We start from the raw sequence: 17,500 nt of genomic DNA, 5'->3' as shown, positions 1-17,500 counted from the left end.
GGGTCTTTTTCTTAACGACAATGGAGGCAGAGAAGAGAGACCCTGGGAACGAGGTTGTATCCTACCACAATACAAAAAATTACAAACGATGGCTAGTACTTTGTTGTATGCATTATCCAAATGAAGAGTCCCCAAGAAAGAGTCATTTGGCCCTTACTCCTGTGTTCGTGAGCATCTTGAATTGTTCAAGGAATTATCGTTTACACGACATTTTTTTTGGTTATGAATAGTCCCTATCCATCTCCTTTATGTTGAATTTCTCTTGCTCTTGTTTCACAACGACACAGTTGGAGTCAAAGATAGTATAAACATAACATCATTAAGAAAAAAAAAACTGATCTGCTCCTACTTGCATGTAATTTAGTCAAAATCGTAAATTGGGGTCCCAAATTAACAGAACTCGTCAACCTTTATAAGTCACAGGGTCCTTGAGAGTATCTCCGTGCACTGTCAGCACATATCGCATGATTCATAAAGTCTACAGTCAATGCAGGATTTTTATGCTTCATGCTTCATTTATGAGATTGATATTGTTGGCAAGGCGTTGCTTTTGTGCGAGCTCTGTTTGCTGGGACACAAAATAGTACCACATATGTTTGGGATATTTTGGCCAAGTCCTGTTGGGCTAGACCGTTCACTTAAAATCAGCATGGCAACCTAAGAAATACACAAATATACAAGATATGATCCCAGCAAAGGTGAGGACACACCCTCCATCCACAAGAAACTAAGAATAGGGAGGGAGGATGCAGCGATGTATCCAGGTTTTCAAATTTGGGGGTCCATTGCAAAATTTTGGGGGTCCAGCTAATTAATATTCAAGAATTAATATGCGATCTATTGCCTCTTAATTGCTGTTGCAGTACCCTTTCAGATTTCTAATTGCACAAAAATAAAGTCTTATCCCTCCCAACGAATATGTACTTAAAATGATCAATTTCTTTGAAACTGTTGTGCCTGTTGATTCATCGATAAAAATGTATGGGCTGTAAAAGCTCCATCGATCACACTGAAATCCGTATGCTGTAGGAGCTGTTGCCTCCAGTTAATAAATGATCTAGATCTCCACAGAAAAAAAAAACAGAACTGAATCTCAATTTTCCGTAAAAGAGCATCATTTATTTTAACTACACTTGAGGCGTAATTTAGGAACAAAAGAGTAAACAAATGCGATTGAATACATTCAAGTTTCATGTTCAACACGTTAATTATAACACTAACTCCGAAAAAAAGTTGCATAATTTGCAAAACAGACAAGTTACGTGCAAAACAAGAACCGAGACGACGATGACACGTGCGCGCCCGGAATTAATTTTTTTATCAACAGGGTCGCACAAAACAAAAATTTAACATACTTTGCCTTTGGATTCTCTGTTATTTCGCTCACGATAAGCGAACTAATGCTTGAAATTTACTTGGAAAGCATGCAACAAACTGAACTTGGACCGAAATGTTTTATTATCACTGGCGGCAGATCGAAAGTGTCGCCAATTGCCTCACGTAAAAAACAGCTCAGATCATGTCACGCAACACGTGCGAATTCAAAACACGACTTCTGAAGCTGGATATAATGGTTGACAAAATGAAATTATTGGACTACGAAAATCCGAAAATAGCAGCTAACCTTGAAATTTAAGGAACTCAATCATTTCTCCGTTGTGAGAAATGGGAATGTTCAATTTCCTTGTGAAATACGCCGTTCGCATGTTTTTCTTGGCATTGGTAATTTGCATAAACATTCGATTTTTTTTCTGCGTCCAATTGGACCCTTTGTTCCATATTCTATGCGTCCAAAAGGAAAACGAGTGCGTTCCAGGACGCAATGACGCACTCTGGATACATCGCTGGAGGAGGGAAAATAATCTTAACTGTCTTGAATTAGTTAGTGAAAGAGGCCCTACGCCTAGTTTCTGCATTGGATAAGATCTACAGAAATTTCCGGATGACAGGAATGCCCCAACTGCATCATGGGAAATATATAACTGAGCCTGTCACACCCAGCATAAATCCATTTATTTCCTCTGGGCCTGATAAATTCTTTTTTTTTTTTTTGCCGGAGAAAGTGTTACACACAATTTTAACCAGTCAAGGAATGTCATGTTGGAAAGCAGACCGGGAAAGGTTGTGAATGATCAAGGAGCAAGCTTGTAATCCTCCTGATTCGTCAATAATTGCGTTATAATTAAGTCGACAAGCAAGGGAGCGTCTGACCAGATATCTCTCCTTGCGGAGACAAGTGATAGATTAATTCACGTCAGGTGTTTTGCCCAGATTTTAAACAAATGTCTATAAGGACACTTGACATTACAAAGAGACTTGGCATTACAATTAAAATAAGAAAATAACTAAAAAAGAGCAAAAAGAAGAACAACAAAATGTGTTAAAACCTTCTTAGCACTTACCATTTTGTCAGTGATTGATGTTGTCACTCTCAAGATAAGGAAGTCATATTAGGACGCAGTTCATGCAGACTGCACCGTGCTGCAGATCTGTTAATTACAAGCCACAAATTGGTCATGGCATGACCAAGGTTATGTTCTATAAAAAGACAAATACACAAACCAAAACTTTATGTCGGTTTTTGCTTTCGATAAATGCAAAAGGCGAAGACATAAACTTTCCATCTTAAACTTTGACCTACACTTGCTTACGCGGATAAAAGGCTTTTTCCTTTTTGACCAAGTCCCAGGAAAATCTAAGAGGATTTTTTTTTTAGAATGATGAAATTTTGAAGCTAATTAACTCGGAAAAATGAAAGAAAAGTGCAGGATACTGGAAAAGTTTGGTACGTTAAAAAGCAAAATTGACCATTAAAAGTTATTCTCGGAGCGCAATGTTAGAAAACCTTCGCAAACAATAGTTCGTAATTCTACTTTTGGGTAGGGAACTTTTTCTTTTATACAAAAAGATTTACTATGGTTTGAATATTATAAATTAAGGGTATATTTTAATAAAAAAACCTGTGTTCCTTGAAGGACGGGGGAAGTAAATCATGGTAAATAGTTAGCGTCAAATAAGTTGATAATGAAGTTCAGCAATTGAACACATTAAAGAGGTTCCTGAGCTGATGTCTTTTAAATGTTAACCCTAGACAAGCTAGCCATGAAGAACAACACAGCACAGAAAGAACTTTTGATTACATACAGTACAGTGGTTACTACCCAAGGAGGGAGCAAAATGGCTTTGCATGATCATACCGTTATCTGTATAGGTGATTTTCTTTCTCATATTATAGCAAGTGCTGCTCAAAGGTTCTTTCAAAGTAGCTTTGTGTTGGACATAACAGCTGTGTTTTGATGTGAACTGAGTTCGTCCGGGTAGGGGACTGTCTACGGCTGGTGTTTTAAATCTTGCAGGGCTGGCTTTCGATGCCCTTTGACCCTTCGTGGGGTTCCAAGCCTCATTCGCGTTGACTTGGAAGGGAAAGTATCACTCACTTAAATTAATGGCCGCATACAACTAAAATGACTTTAGTGAAATAAGTTTGAGACAAGTCTGTTTGGCAGCCATTCCAAATGCAAGCAATGTGGGGACCGCGGTTGGAAAAAAAACTCCTCAATTTATCTGAAGACTGAACCGGTACATCTAACCAAGCTAGGTTGGTCTACGAACTCAAGCATCGTATTACCTACATTTATAGTTGAGGTAATAACCACATGACTCAGAACACCAAAGTTGAATGGCTAAGAGAAACAAAGAACGATGTTTGCGGGAGTGGCGAAACGGAACAGTATTCCGATTAAAAATAGCCGGCTGACCAAACAACTAAAGAAAAATATTTAACTGGAATGCCCCTGGGCCAGATGGATTTTAAGGTTTTTTGCTGAAGAATCTTATTTCGTGAATGGAGAGAACTGCCGTGCACTTAAGGACTGGCTCACTACAAAGCAAATGCTACAGTGGCTTACTAAAGATCGGACAGTACTAGTCATTAAAGATAGAGAGAAAATTAATACAGCAACAAATTTTAGGCCCATAACTTGTCTGCCGCTTGGAGATGAACTTTATGAACACCTGGAGGAACAGAATTTATTGCCTGATGAAAAGAATGGGTGTGAAGGAAAATGCAAAAGGAGAAAAACCAGGTCCTGAGATGACTTGGGTGGACAACAAAAAGACAAATGCTATGATCCCACCTTTGTGGATCATCAAATCCTTACGAATATTTGGCGCTGCTGAAAATATGCTGTCGTTGTTGGAAAAAGTATGAATCAATGGCTGGTGGAATTGACATCAGGAGGAAATACACTTGGCTCAGTAAGTGTAGGAGAGGAATGTTCCAGGGAGAGAGCCCGTCACCGCTGCTAATTGTGTTGACCCTTATTCCGTTCTCGGTGGTGTTAAGGAAGGCTAAATTAAATCGGGTTATTCATTGGTCGAGCGAGAGCAGCAAGCGATAGCAACACTAATTTTGCAATGCATCTCAGGGCTATCGCGCAATGAATCTCGAGATTGCATGCCTGAGTTCGCCCGACTATAAATGCTATGCCTTGAGGATTGGGTTCTGAGGTACACTCGGCATTTCTTCGGGCCGTCGAGTTACAGTCTTCAGATTGCCGTCAGACACCGAGCGCCACCGAACGAATCTGCTAATCACATGGCAGAATAAACCATAATATTCGTTTCTTTGAGTTGTGGCGGATTGTCCTCTGGATTTTCCTGTTGTTTCCACGGTAAGTATCATTATGAATCGACTTAGATATATTATTAAAAGTTGCCAGAGCTTTCAAACTGTGTTGTTCTCTGGTTTGAGAAACAAGTTGCTTCAGATTCTTCGTATTGTCGGTCGAGTTTGGAACGACGGCAGTCGCATGTTATGTCAATGGCTACCATCACCATCAACTACTACAAGGCGTTTGGCTTTACAAAATCTCCCTTCTTTGGGGCTGCCGGGATTGATCAGGTCTCCTCCTACTCGAGCATTCCCCTTCTCATTGAGAACGACTAGTTTATAGGTTAAGCCTCCGTGGAAAGGATGACAAATAAGTAATCACTTTTATCAAGATTGTTCGAGTATTAAGCCAAGACATAGGGGTGGAGTTTGGAATCAGTAAGTGCGCCGCCCTGGTTATGGAAAGGGGAGAGGTATCCAAGGTGTGAAACATCGTACGAAAGGCCTCAAGAATAACATTATCATCGCATTCTTTGTCAGATCTTCTGGTGACCATAACAAAACACCTTGTTAATTCCACGGGCGTATTTCTTCTATGCATCTCCAATCATAGCTTAGTGTTTGTAACATTACGCTTGAAGCTCAAAAGACTTCCACCGAAGAACCTTAGAAATAAAAGACTGTAAGAGACTGGGTGTGGACAAAGTTCGATCCGATGTCGAAACGATGCCTTTTCACATCGGTGTAGTCTTCGATGACAAAGACGATTTGTTAAGGGCTTGGCAGCACTTAGTTAACATTACATGCAATGATCACGTTCCATCGAAAGAAGTCAGTAATAGAAGTTTATGTCGGCCTAGGATCACCAACACCTTTCAATTGAAATCGCAGGTACAGTTTATTCAAGGTGGCAGTTTGATTTTAATGCCTAAACTTACAAGCAAGCTAGAAATGAGGTTATGTCGGTTCCAAAGCAAGCCAAAGCCGCATACTTCTCCAAACTGTTCACAGAAGTCGAGCAAAACTAGTGTAATTTCGAAGTCACTTAAATCCAACAGCGCATCACAAGAGCATCGTTTCTCTCAAAAGAGACTATGGTAATTTAATACTGACTCATGAGGGGAAAGCCAGTCTGATAAATTCATATTTTGCCATAACTGAAGAAAAGCTAGCATCGGCACTACCATATATAGTCAACAATCCATCACACATTCTACAAACATGCACACTCACCCTCGGTCTCTTGCAGATTTCTCGATCTCCCAGCAATCAGTGGGCAAGAAAAGCAATACCCCTAAAACCAACAGGTTAACTAGCTCTGAGTACATTCCTTCGAAGCTCTTTAACCTGGCGAGTAATGCTATAGTTTCATATTTGATTAATGTCTTTCAGTAGACCTGTGAGCTTAATAATATCAATTCTCTGCTTGGAAGATAGCAAGGTTCACGCCGGTCTCTACGCTTTTTGTTCCAAGAATGATTGTGGAAGAAACGATCAAAAGTTATAGAACTTTGCTTGATTTTTGGTAAATCTCAAAGTTTCAAGTGACATTTACCTTGGCTTAGCAAAAAGCTTAATTTCCTGCTTTTAACGTGCACATGCAAAAAAACTGAGGTGCTCTTGTTAACTTAGTTAGTAGTTTGTGTGTAAATAGCTTCTTTACAAACTAAGGTTAAGTTACCTTAGCCATGGTTAGCAATACCCAGAGTAAACCTCTCCCAAGGACCCATGGTTTTAGCTAAAATGGTAGAAAAAAACCAAGTGCATTGGATATGTCTAAAAAACGCTTCCTTGACTGTTTTTTTCTTTGTAACTGGAAATTTTGCAACTTTTTGTTTAATTAGTTTTTCTAGAAACATGTCAGTGGAAAATGCACCTTAATTCTGTGGGGTGATAGAATCAATCTTCTCACTTGTCGGAAGCGACGAAGCTTAATCTGTTTTGTATGTGGGGAAACTGTATCAAGAACTGGGTATTAAATGGTTGGTTGCCTACTGAAAGTGATAATTGGCTTGAATTTTTTTGCTTACAGTGATTGTAGAGAGTATTCAAGAAACACTCATCCCAATTCGTAGCGCTGTAGCTCAGTCTGCACTCCACCTAGACACTCCAAATGATACATGGGAAGGTACCGACTTGGATGGCCAACCATGGATAGTATTCCGGAAAATACCTTGGGCACCAGGGCCCAGCTACATGCAAATCGAGCAAGATTAGGCGCCAATACGGGGTTTATAAATAGAGTTGAGCTCGCAGTGGCACCAATAAGTCATTGCATAGAGCACTTTGTAGCACGAATTAGGGTATTTGAACTGAACGCTAAATTTTGAGAAAGTACATTAATAACGGCTATTTTTTGGACATATCTTGGGTTTTGAAAGCAGCTAAAATGGCGTGAAATAGCCCCGTTAAGGTTCCGTTGTACGTATTCTATATAGCTGAGTGTAAAGTATTTCTTCTGTCGTGACCGCTAAGACCTTTTGCGAATGTCGTCTTGCAACATTTCAAATCAGGGAGCTTACACCAAGTACTGGACTACTGGTCCGCTGGCTCAAAAGCGCGTGTGCTCTAACCTTGATCAACACCTTTGACATGGACAGCGAAACAGAAATCGCCGCCAAAATTATTTAGAATTGAGGCGTTTCTTTTGTTTGCTCAACCCAACTTTGTTGACCAAAGACTTGTGTTCTGTGAAATGTATCTCATGTTATTTGTAAAGTTTGGGGTAATTTTCGAGGAAAAATAGCTGACGAATTTAGCCATCCGCCGTCTCTTATGCTCTTATTGAAACTCTGCATTCTGTTACTCTCGAAACAAGGCGCAGTACATGCAAACTGCACTTTGCTATAGATCTCCCAGCTGCAGGCAATTAGTTTGTCATGGTATTAGCATGATAAAGCTTATCGCGGATTAGAAGATCAGAGAAATACACAAACAAAAAATGATATCAGTTTTTGTTTCCGAGAAAAGAGGCAAATGCGAAGACATAAGCACAACTGCTTCGTAGGTAGATAGCTCGCCGGATAAGATTGCATCGTCGCAAAACATGTATTTAGTTTTTATAATCCGCAGAATTACACTAAAGTGGAATTCTTGAACGAGTAACACATACCACGCCGTTAGGTCTGAAATGTGAATGACTATTGGTCAATATTCCTTCTTAACGTGACCACGTTCCAAACTTTTGCATTTCCCTGCGCTTTCTTCCATTCACTAGACTTCACAATTTCAGTATTCAAAAAAATTGTCTCGGATTTTTTGGAAATTTATGACTATGAAAAAAAAGAAAATGCAGTTTTTTTTTAATCCGAGTAAACGAAATGGTTTGCGAAGGTTTAAAATGGAAATTAACAAGTAAGGAAAACAGAATACTGCGAATCGAGCCAAACTAAACACCGCTCTTAGTTTTCAAAGAATTGTCTACTAAAAGAGGGTTACCACGCTAACTTTATTATAAAGGAGTATTGACGTAGTGCTTCTTTTGGCTAGGAAATTCTTTATGCAAAAAGATCTACCATCGTTTGAATCTTATAAATGAAGTGTTTGTGTTAATGGAAACCCGTGTTCCTTAAAGAACGGGGGAAGTAAATGATAAACCGTTGGCGTCAAATGAGTTGATGCACTCGGCGCCAGATCGAGTGGTGTGGGTGCGGGTTCTGGCTGAGGACATTGTGTTGTGTTCTTGGGCAAGACACTATACTATAACGGTGCCTTTCTCCACCCAGGCACCCTGGTGCATAAATGGGTACCGGCGAATTTAATGCTCGAGGGTAACCCTGCAATGGACTGGCATCCCATCCAGAGTGGAGTAGAAATACTCCCAGTCGCTTCGTGCTACATAAACCGGAGATAAGCGCCGGCTTGGTGGGCTTTCTAGGGTCGTAGCAGACTTTAATGCTAAATGAGTTGATACTGAAAGTCAGAAATTGAACATATTGAAAAGGTTCCTTAGCTGTTGTTATTAAGTTATTAAGAAATTGTGTTGAAAGCTGTGAACTCCGCCTTTTCATTGTCTATTTTCATTTTTCTTTGGCCTTTGTAATGAAGCTTTTATTAGAATATGCAAATGACATAAAACCAAAAAGGGTATAATATCTTGTTAAAATACAGTTAAAGGACTCGCTAAGAATGGTACGTCTATTTAATTTCTTCCAAATCATCGCTTAATAAAACTTACGTCCTAATTTTTAAAGAGGTTATTGTCACCTTTATTTTTTGGGTTGGTCACGATACCCTATATATGCATAGTAAAGTACATGTATAAGCATGTCCCAAAACTCAAAAGAAGGTCGAAGTGCGGACTTAATAAGTGTCTTTTCTACATAATTTTGGATGACTCGTGAGCAAAAGTGCTGGAAAATCGGTGTTCATTTGTATGTTCTTTTTCTTGTAAAATAATTTTATAACTTTTTGAGTCAATATGATGGCGATTGAGTTGGGCCGTGGGCTTAAGTTTGATTTTTAGAAACGACGAAATGACGGAGTGGATTGTTGGTGATCAAAGGGCCTTGTTTCTAAAGTCGTTTACTTTTGGGTGGGAATTGAGTAAACCAAAAAGGTATCAACTACCTTGATAAATAATATAACCATAGGAAAGAGAGCATTGTCTCGAAACGCACATTGCTCTCTTGCTCAATAATCTTTTTTCGAGAAAATCGGAGGAAACGTGCTCTTGTCAACAAGTTACCCAGTGCTTCGATTTATTGCAAGCCGTTCGGCTGAAACATACGAATCTAGCATAAGCGTGAGCAAAAAGGGAATGAATAATATTGTGAACTAGGTAACGCAACTGTAAAAACGACCCTGCCTCTACTGTTAATAACACTTTGCAATGACACGGGTAAAACGACGTAAGTAAAATGACATATGAGGGCCGGTTAAGTCTTTAATACAATTTTTAGAAAAGAGGTCGACAGGAACGGTGGAAATATTATATCGCCAGCGCTCATTGTAATTTTACGAATCACATATGTTGATATTAATATTTTTCATGCTACCCCATATAAAGCGAAATTGGTGTGACAAGTATAGTCTTCCTGTCAATAAGGTATAAATAAAGCCATAAGGGATAATAAAGCCATGATAGTGTGCTGTGCAGCTATGTAGACACGCTTAACATGACGCCTCTAGTCCAAGGCACAAGCGTAAAACTACAAGTTTAGTTATGTTCGCATCTGTATGGACCACTTAGTGAGAGACAATAGTGTTGATTTGTTGAAGGTAGCAAGAGATCATGGAAAAAAGGGATGTCAGTATGGGAAATGGTGTAAGGCGGATGATGTTTCAGATCTTTGAAGTTGCTGCACCATGTCATTACTTGCATAGAAGTTGAATTGTTCAAAAGTGATTTAGAAAAAAAAAACAGCTCTTACTCTCTTGGGATCAATTTATGATTACGTGACCATTTGCTATAATCCCACGAATTAACGAAAAACACAGTAAGTGAACATTTTAATATCAGCATTACAATGATGTAGCTTCCGAACAGTTTAGCAAGCGTATGATTCTAATTCGGAGACTGGGCTCCAGTAGGGTATCACAGCAGTGGCTCGCAATAAATGAAGACATAAGGTTTTGCTTGTGGGTCATTACTGAGCCTTTGTTTTACATTTGCATAGATGCTATTGGTGATGCCTGTTACTGGGAATCCGACACCTATGATGGTTTTATAATAATAATAATAATAATAATAATAATAATAATGATAATGATAATGATAATGATATTGATAATGATAATGATAATGATAATGATAATGATAATGATAATGATAATAATAATAATAATAATAATAATAATATAGCGCTCAATCTACTATTTGTCCATGGTGCTTCACATTAAAAAGATATTAATAAGCTAAAAGTTCCACAACATTAAAAAAAGATTAATTGACGTCAGGTGTTTTGCCGACATTTTAAACAAATGTCTATAAGGACACTTGACATTACAAAGACACTTGGCATTGCAATTAAAATAAGAAAATAACTAAAAAAAGACCCAAAAGAAAAACAACAAATTTGTTAAAACCTTCTTAGCACTTACCATTTTGTCAGTGGTTGATGTTGTCACTCTCAAGATATGGAAGTCATGCTAGGACGCAGTTCATGCAGACTGCACCGTGCTGAAGATCTGTTAATTACAAGCCACGAATTGGTAATGGCATGACCAAGCTTATCTGCGATAAGAAGACAAATACACAAACAAAAACTTTATGTCGGTTTTTGCTTTCGATAAATGCAAAAGGCAAAGACATAATCGCAACCGCTTAACTATATTTATTACCTGGCTAGAGTCCATCGTTAGTTTTTATAATCCGCAGAATTACAGGGTCATAAACTGGGATCTTGAACGAGTAACACATACTTGGCCGTGAGGTCTGAAATTTGAAAGACTAAACGTATTTCAGTGGAAAATTCTTTCAAAAACGTAGACTGGCTCGATTCGGGAGAATCAGTCTACACCTCTTGTTACTTTCAATCTTAAACTTTGACTTACACTTGCTTACGCGGATAAAAGGCTTTTTGTTTTTTGACCAAGTCCCAGGAAAATCTAAGAGGATTTTTTTTTTAGAATGCTGAAATTGTGAAGTTTAATGAACTCGGAAAAATGAAAGAAACAAACAGTAGTTCGTAGTTCTACTTCTGGGTAGGGAATTTTTTTTTCTTTTATACAAAAAGATATACTATCGTTTGAATGTTGTAAATTAAGGGTATGTTTTAATAGAAAAACCTGTGTTCCTTGAAGGACTGGGTAAGTAAATCATGGTAAATAGTTAGCGTCAAATGAGTTGATAATGAAGGTCAGCAATTGAACACCTTGAAGAGGTTCCTGAGCTGATGTCTTTTAAATGTTAACCGTACACAAGCTAGCCATGAAGAACAACACAGCACAGAAAGAACTTTTGGTTACATACAGTACAGTGGTTACTACCAAAGGAGGGAGCAAAATTCCTTTCCATGATTATACCGTTATCTGAATAGGTGATTTTCCTATGTTATAGCAAGTGCTGCTCAAAGGTTCTTTTAAAGTAGCTTTGTGTTGGACAAAACAGCTGTTTTTTTATGTGAACTGAGTCCGTCCGGGTAGGGGACTGTCTACGGATGGTGTTTTGAATCTTGCAAGGCTGACTTTCAATACCCTTTCACCCTTCGTAGAGTTACAAGTCTCATTTGCTTTGACTTCGAAGGGAAAGTATCACTCACTTTAAATTAATAGCCGCATACAACTAAAATGATTTTAGTGAAATAAGTGTAAGACAAGTCTGTTTGGGAGCCATTTTTGTCACCAAATGTAAGCACTGTGGGGACCGCGGTTGGAAAAAAAAATCCACAATTTATCTGAAGACTGAACCGAACAAAGCCAGGTTGGTCTACGAACTCAAGCATCGTATTACCGACATTTATAGTTCAGGTAATAACCACATGACTAAGAACACCAAAGTTGAATGGCTAAGAGAAACAAAGACCGATGTTGCGGGAGTGCCGAAACGGAACAGTATTGCGATTAAAAATAGCTGGGTGACCAAACAACTAAAGAAAAATAGTTAACTGGAAAGCCCCTGGGCCAGATGGATTTCAAGGTTTTTTGCTGAAGAATCTTATTTCGTGAATGGAGAAAACTGCCGTGCACTTCAGGACTGGCTCACTACTAATCAAATGCTACAGTGGCTTACTAAAGATCGGACAGTACTAGTCATTAAAGATAGAGAGAAAAGGAATACAGCAACAAATTTTAGGCCCATAACTTGCCTGCCGCTTGGAGATTAACTTTATGAACACCTGGAGGAACAGAATTTATTGCCTGATGAAAAGAATGGGTGTGAATGAAACTGTAAAAGGAGAAAAACCAAGTTCCTGAGATGACTTGGGTGGACAACAAAAAGACAAGTGCTATGATCCCACCTTTGTGGATCATCAAATGTTTACGAATATTTGGCGCTGCTGAAAATATGCTGTCGTTGTTGGAAAAAGTATGAATCAATGGCTGGTGGAATTGACATCAGGAGGAAGTACCCTTGGCTCAGTAAGTGTAGGAGAGGAATGTTCCAGGGAGACAGCCCGTCACCGCTGCTAATTCCGTTCTCGGGTTATTCATTGTCTCAATCAACGAGGCTTAATCCATTTTGATGTGGGGATTCTGTATCAAGAACTGGGTATTAAATGGTTGGTTGCCTACTGAAAGTGATTAGTAGCTTGATATTTTTGCTTACAGTGACTGTAGGGAGTATTCAAGAAATACTCATCCCAATTCGTAGCGATGTGGCTCAGTCTACACTCCACCTAGACACTCCAAATGATACATGGGAAGGTACCGAAATGGATGGCCAGCCACGGATAGTATTTCGGAAAATATCTTGGGCTCCAGGGCCGAGCTACATGCAAATTGAGCGAGATTGGGCGCCAATACGGGGTTTTAAATAGCGTTGATCTCGCAGTGGCGCCAGTATGTCATTGCATACTGGCGGATTCATAACTCTTCATGAAACACTTTGGAGCACTTTAGAGCACTTTGGAGCACGAATTAGGGTATTTGAACTGAACGCTAAATGTTGAGAAAGAACATTAATAACGGCTATTTTTTGGATATATTTTGGGTTTTGAAGAGCGGCTAAAATAGCGTGAAATAGCCCCTTTAAGTTTCCTTTGTATTCTATATAGTTGAGTGTAAAGTATTTCTTCTGTCGTGACCGCTAAGACCTTTAGTGAATCTCGTCTGGCTACACTTCAAATCACGGAGCTTACACCAAGTACTGGACTGCTGGACCGCTGCCTCAAAAGCGTCTGTGCTCGATCCTCGATCAACAACTTTAACATGGACAGTGAAACAGAAATCACCGCCGAAAGTATTTAGAATTCAGGCGTTTCTTTTGTTTGCTCAACCCAACTTTGTTGACCCAAGGCTCGTGTTCTGTGTGAATGTATCTCATGTTATTTGTAAAATTTGGGGTTTATTTTCGGGGAAAAATAGCTGGCGAGTTTACTAGCCATCCGCTGCCTCTTATGCTCTTATTAGAAACCCTGCACTCTGTCGAAAACAAGGCGCAGTACATGCAGATTGCACTTTGCTGTAGATCTTTCAGCTGCAGGCAACTAGTTTGTCATGGTATTAGTATGATAAAGCTTATCACCGATAAGAAGAGAAATACACAAACAAAAAATGATGACAGTTTTTGTTTTCGAGAAGAAGAAGCAAACACGAAGACATAAGCACAACTGCTTAGTAGGTAGATCGCTCGCCGGATAAGATTGCATCGTCGCAAAACCTGTACTTAGTTTTTATAATCCACAGAATTACACTAAAGTGGAATTCTTGAACGAGTAACACATACCACGTCGTTTGGTCTGAGATGTGAATAACTAATGGTCAATATTCCTTCTAAACGTGACCACGTTCCAAACTTTTGTATTTCCCTGCGCTTTTCTACCATTCATTAGACTTCACAATTTCAGCATCCAAAAAAATGGTCTCGGATTTTGCTGGAATTTTATGACTATGAAATAACGGAAAATGCAGTTTTTTGTTAATCCGAGTAAACAAAGTGGTTTGCCAAGGTTTAAAATAAAAATTAACAAGTAGGGAAAAGAGAATACTGCGAATCGAGCTAAACTAAACACCGCTCTTAGTTTTCAGAGAATTGTCCACAGAAAGAGTCTTACCATGCAAAATTTATCATAAAGGAGTGTTACTGTAGTGCCCCTTTTGGGTAGGAAGTTCTTTATGCAAAAAGATCTACCATCGTTTGAATCTTATAAATGAAGGGTATGTGTTAATAGAAACCCGTGTTTCTTCAAGAACGGGGGAAGTAAATGATAAACAGCTGGTGTCGAATGAGTTGATGCGCTCGGCTCCGGATCAAGTGGTCTGGGTTCGAGTTCTGGCCAAGGACATTGTGTCGTGTTCTTGGGCAAGACGCTATTCTATAACGGTGTTTTTCTCCACCCAGGCACCCAGGTGCATAAATGGGTACCGGCGAATTTAATGCTGGATGGTAACTCTGCAATGGTCTGTCATCCCATCCAGAGGGGAGTAGAAATACTCCCGGTCGCTTCATGCTACATAAACCGGAGATAAGCGCCGGCCTAATGGGCGTTCTAGGCTCGTAGCAGACTTTAATGCTAAATGAGTTGATACTGAAAGTCAGAAATTGAACATATTGAAGAGGTTCCTTAGCTGTTGTTATTAAGTTATTAAGAAATTGTGTTGAACACTGTGAACTCTGCCTTTTCATTGTCTATTTTCATTTTTCTTTTCTTCTTTTAGAGAAAGAGCGGCAACGGCTGCGGGAAGGTAAGATCTTTGTAATGCAGCTTCTATAAGAATGTGCAAATGACATAAAACCGAAAAGGGTACAATATTCTGTTAAAATACAGTTTAAGGACTCTCTAAGAATGGTACGTCTATTTAATTTCTTCCAAATTATCGCTTAATAAACGTTACGCCTTAATTTTTAAAGAGCTTATCGACACCTTTATTTTTTGGGTTGGTCACGATACCCCCCTATATATGCATAGTAAGGTACATGCATAAGCATGCCCCAAAATTGAAAAGAAGGTTAAAGTGCGGGCTCAAAAAGTGTCTTTTCTACATAATTTTGGATGACTCGTGTGCAACTGTGCCGGAAAATCGGTGGTCATTTGTATGTTCTTTTTCTTGTAAAATAATTTTATAACTTTTTGAGTCAATATGATGGCGATTGAGTTGGGCTGTGGGCTTAAGTTTGATTTTTAGAAACGACGAAATGTCGGAGTGGATTGTTGGTGATCAAAGGGCCTTGTTTCTAAAGTCGTTTACTTTTGGGTGGGAATTGAGTAAACCAAAAAGGTGTCAACTGCCTTGATAAATAATATAACCATAGACAAGAGAGCATTGTCTCGAAACACACATTGCTCTCCTGCTGGTAGGGAATTTTTTTTTAATACAAAAAGATCTACTATTGTTTGAATGTTATAAATTAAGGGTATTTTTTAATAGAAAAACCTTTGTTCCTTGAAGGACGGGGGAAGTAAATCATGGTAAATAGTTAGCGTCAAATGAGTTGATAATGAAGGACAGCAATTGAAAACATTGAAGAGGTTCCTTAGCTGATGACTTTTAAATGTTAACTCTAGACAAGCTAGCCATGAAGAACAACACAGCACAGAAAGAACTGTTGGTTACATACAGTACAGTGGTTACTACCCAAGGAGGCAGCAAAATGGATTTGCATGATTATACCGTTATCTGAATAGGTGATTTTCTTTCCTATATTATAGCAAGTGCTGCTCAAAGTTTCTTTCAAAGTAGCTTTGTCACTGTTGGACATAACAGCTGTGTTTTGATGTGAAATGAGTCCGTCCGGGTAGGAGACTGTCTACGGCTGGTGTTTTGAATCTTGCAGGGCTGGCTTTCGATACCCTTTCACCCTTCGTGGAGTTCCAAGTCTTATTTGCGTTGACTTCGAAGGGAAAGTATCACTCTCTTTAAATTAATGGCCGCATACAACTAAAGTGATTTTAGTGAAATAAGTGTAGGACAACTCTGTTTGGGAGCCATTTTTGTCTCCAAACGCAAGCACTGTGGGGACCGCGGTTGGAAAAAAAAATCCTCAATTTATCTGAAGTCTGAACCGATAGATCCAACAAAGCTAGGTTGGTCTACGAACTCAAGCATCGTATTATCGACATTTATAGTTGAAGTAATCACCACATGACTCAAAACACCAATGTTGAATGGCTAAGAGAAACAAAGAACGATGTTTGCGGGAGTGCCGAAACGGAATAGTATTGCAATTAAAAATAGCCGGCGGACCAAACAACTAAAGAAAAATAGTCAACTGGAAAGCCCTTGGGCCAGATGGATTTCAAGGTTTTTTGCTGAAGAATCTTACGTCGTGAATGGAGAGAACTGCCGTGCACATCAGGACTGGCTCACTACTAATCCAACACTACAGTGTCTTACTAAAGATCGGACAGAACTAGTCATTGAAGATAGAGAGAAAGGAAATGCAGCAACAAATTTTAGGCCTATAGCTTGCCTGCCGCTTGGAGATGAACTTTATGAACACCTGGAGGAACAGGATTTATTGCCTGATGAAAAGAATTGGGTTGAATGAAACTGCAAAAGGAGAAAAACAGGTCCTGAGATGACTTGGGTGGACAACAAAAAGGCAAATGCTATGATCCCACCTTTGTGGATCATCAAATGTTTACGAATATTTGGCGCTGCTGAAAATATGCTGTCGTTGTTGGAAAAAGTATGAATCAATGGCTGGTGGAATTGACATCAGGAGGAAGTACCCTTGGCTCAGTAAGTGTAGGAGAGGAATGTTCCAGGGAGAGAGCCCGTCACCTCTGCTAATTGTGGTGACCCTTATTCGGTTGTCGGTGGTGTCAAGGAAGGCTAAATTAAAGCGGGTTATGATCGGAACTTTTAAGAGATATTTTTTTCATTGCTCAAGCGAGCGCAGCGAGCGAGAGCAACACTAATCTTGCAATGCATCTCGGGGCTATCGCGCAATGAATCTCGAGATTGCATGCCTGAGTTCGCCCGATTATAAATGCTATGCCTTGCGGATTGGGTTCTGCGGTACACTCGGCATTTCTTCGGGCCGTCGAGTTACAGTCTTCGGATTGCCGTCGGACACCGAGCGCCACCGAACGAATGCTCGGCTAATCACATGGCAGAAAAAAAAAACCATAATATTCGTTTCTTTGAGTTGTGGCGGATTTGCGTAGTGACGGATTTTCCTCTGGATTTTTCTGTTGTTTTTCATGGTAAGTATCATTATGAATCGACTTAGATATATTATTGAAAGTTGTCAGAGCTTTCAAACTGTGTTGTTCTCTGGTTTGAGAAACACTTCGCTTTAGATTTTTCCCATTGTCGGTCGAGTTTGGAACGAAGGCAGTC

General features: G+C 39.3%; 1 protein-coding gene across 6 annotated transcripts in view; it reads left to right on the top strand.

The window, feature by feature from the left end:
- LOC138009470 (uncharacterized) overlaps positions 1-17,500 on the top strand; it is a 210,653-nt gene that overhangs the window by 86,026 nt on the left and 107,127 nt on the right. For all 6 annotated transcript variants that reach the window (XR_011124400.1, XR_011124399.1, XR_011124401.1 and 3 more), the window contains one exon: positions 14,873-14,899. Coding sequence is in view for 1 of the 6 variants with exons in the window: in XM_068856497.1 (XP_068712598.1) it covers positions 14,873-14,899 (27 nt within the window). In the remaining 5 variants the exon portion in view is untranslated. The remainder of the gene's footprint in view (positions 1-14,872; positions 14,900-17,500) is intronic.

Source organism: Montipora foliosa, chromosome 7 (assembly GCF_036669935.1).
Source record: "Montipora foliosa isolate CH-2021 chromosome 7, ASM3666993v2, whole genome shotgun sequence".
Taxonomy (NCBI): Eukaryota; Metazoa; Cnidaria; class Anthozoa; order Scleractinia; family Acroporidae; genus Montipora; species Montipora foliosa.
The sequence above is the reverse complement of the archived record's forward strand: the minus strand, read 5'-3'. Positions and strand labels throughout refer to the sequence as shown.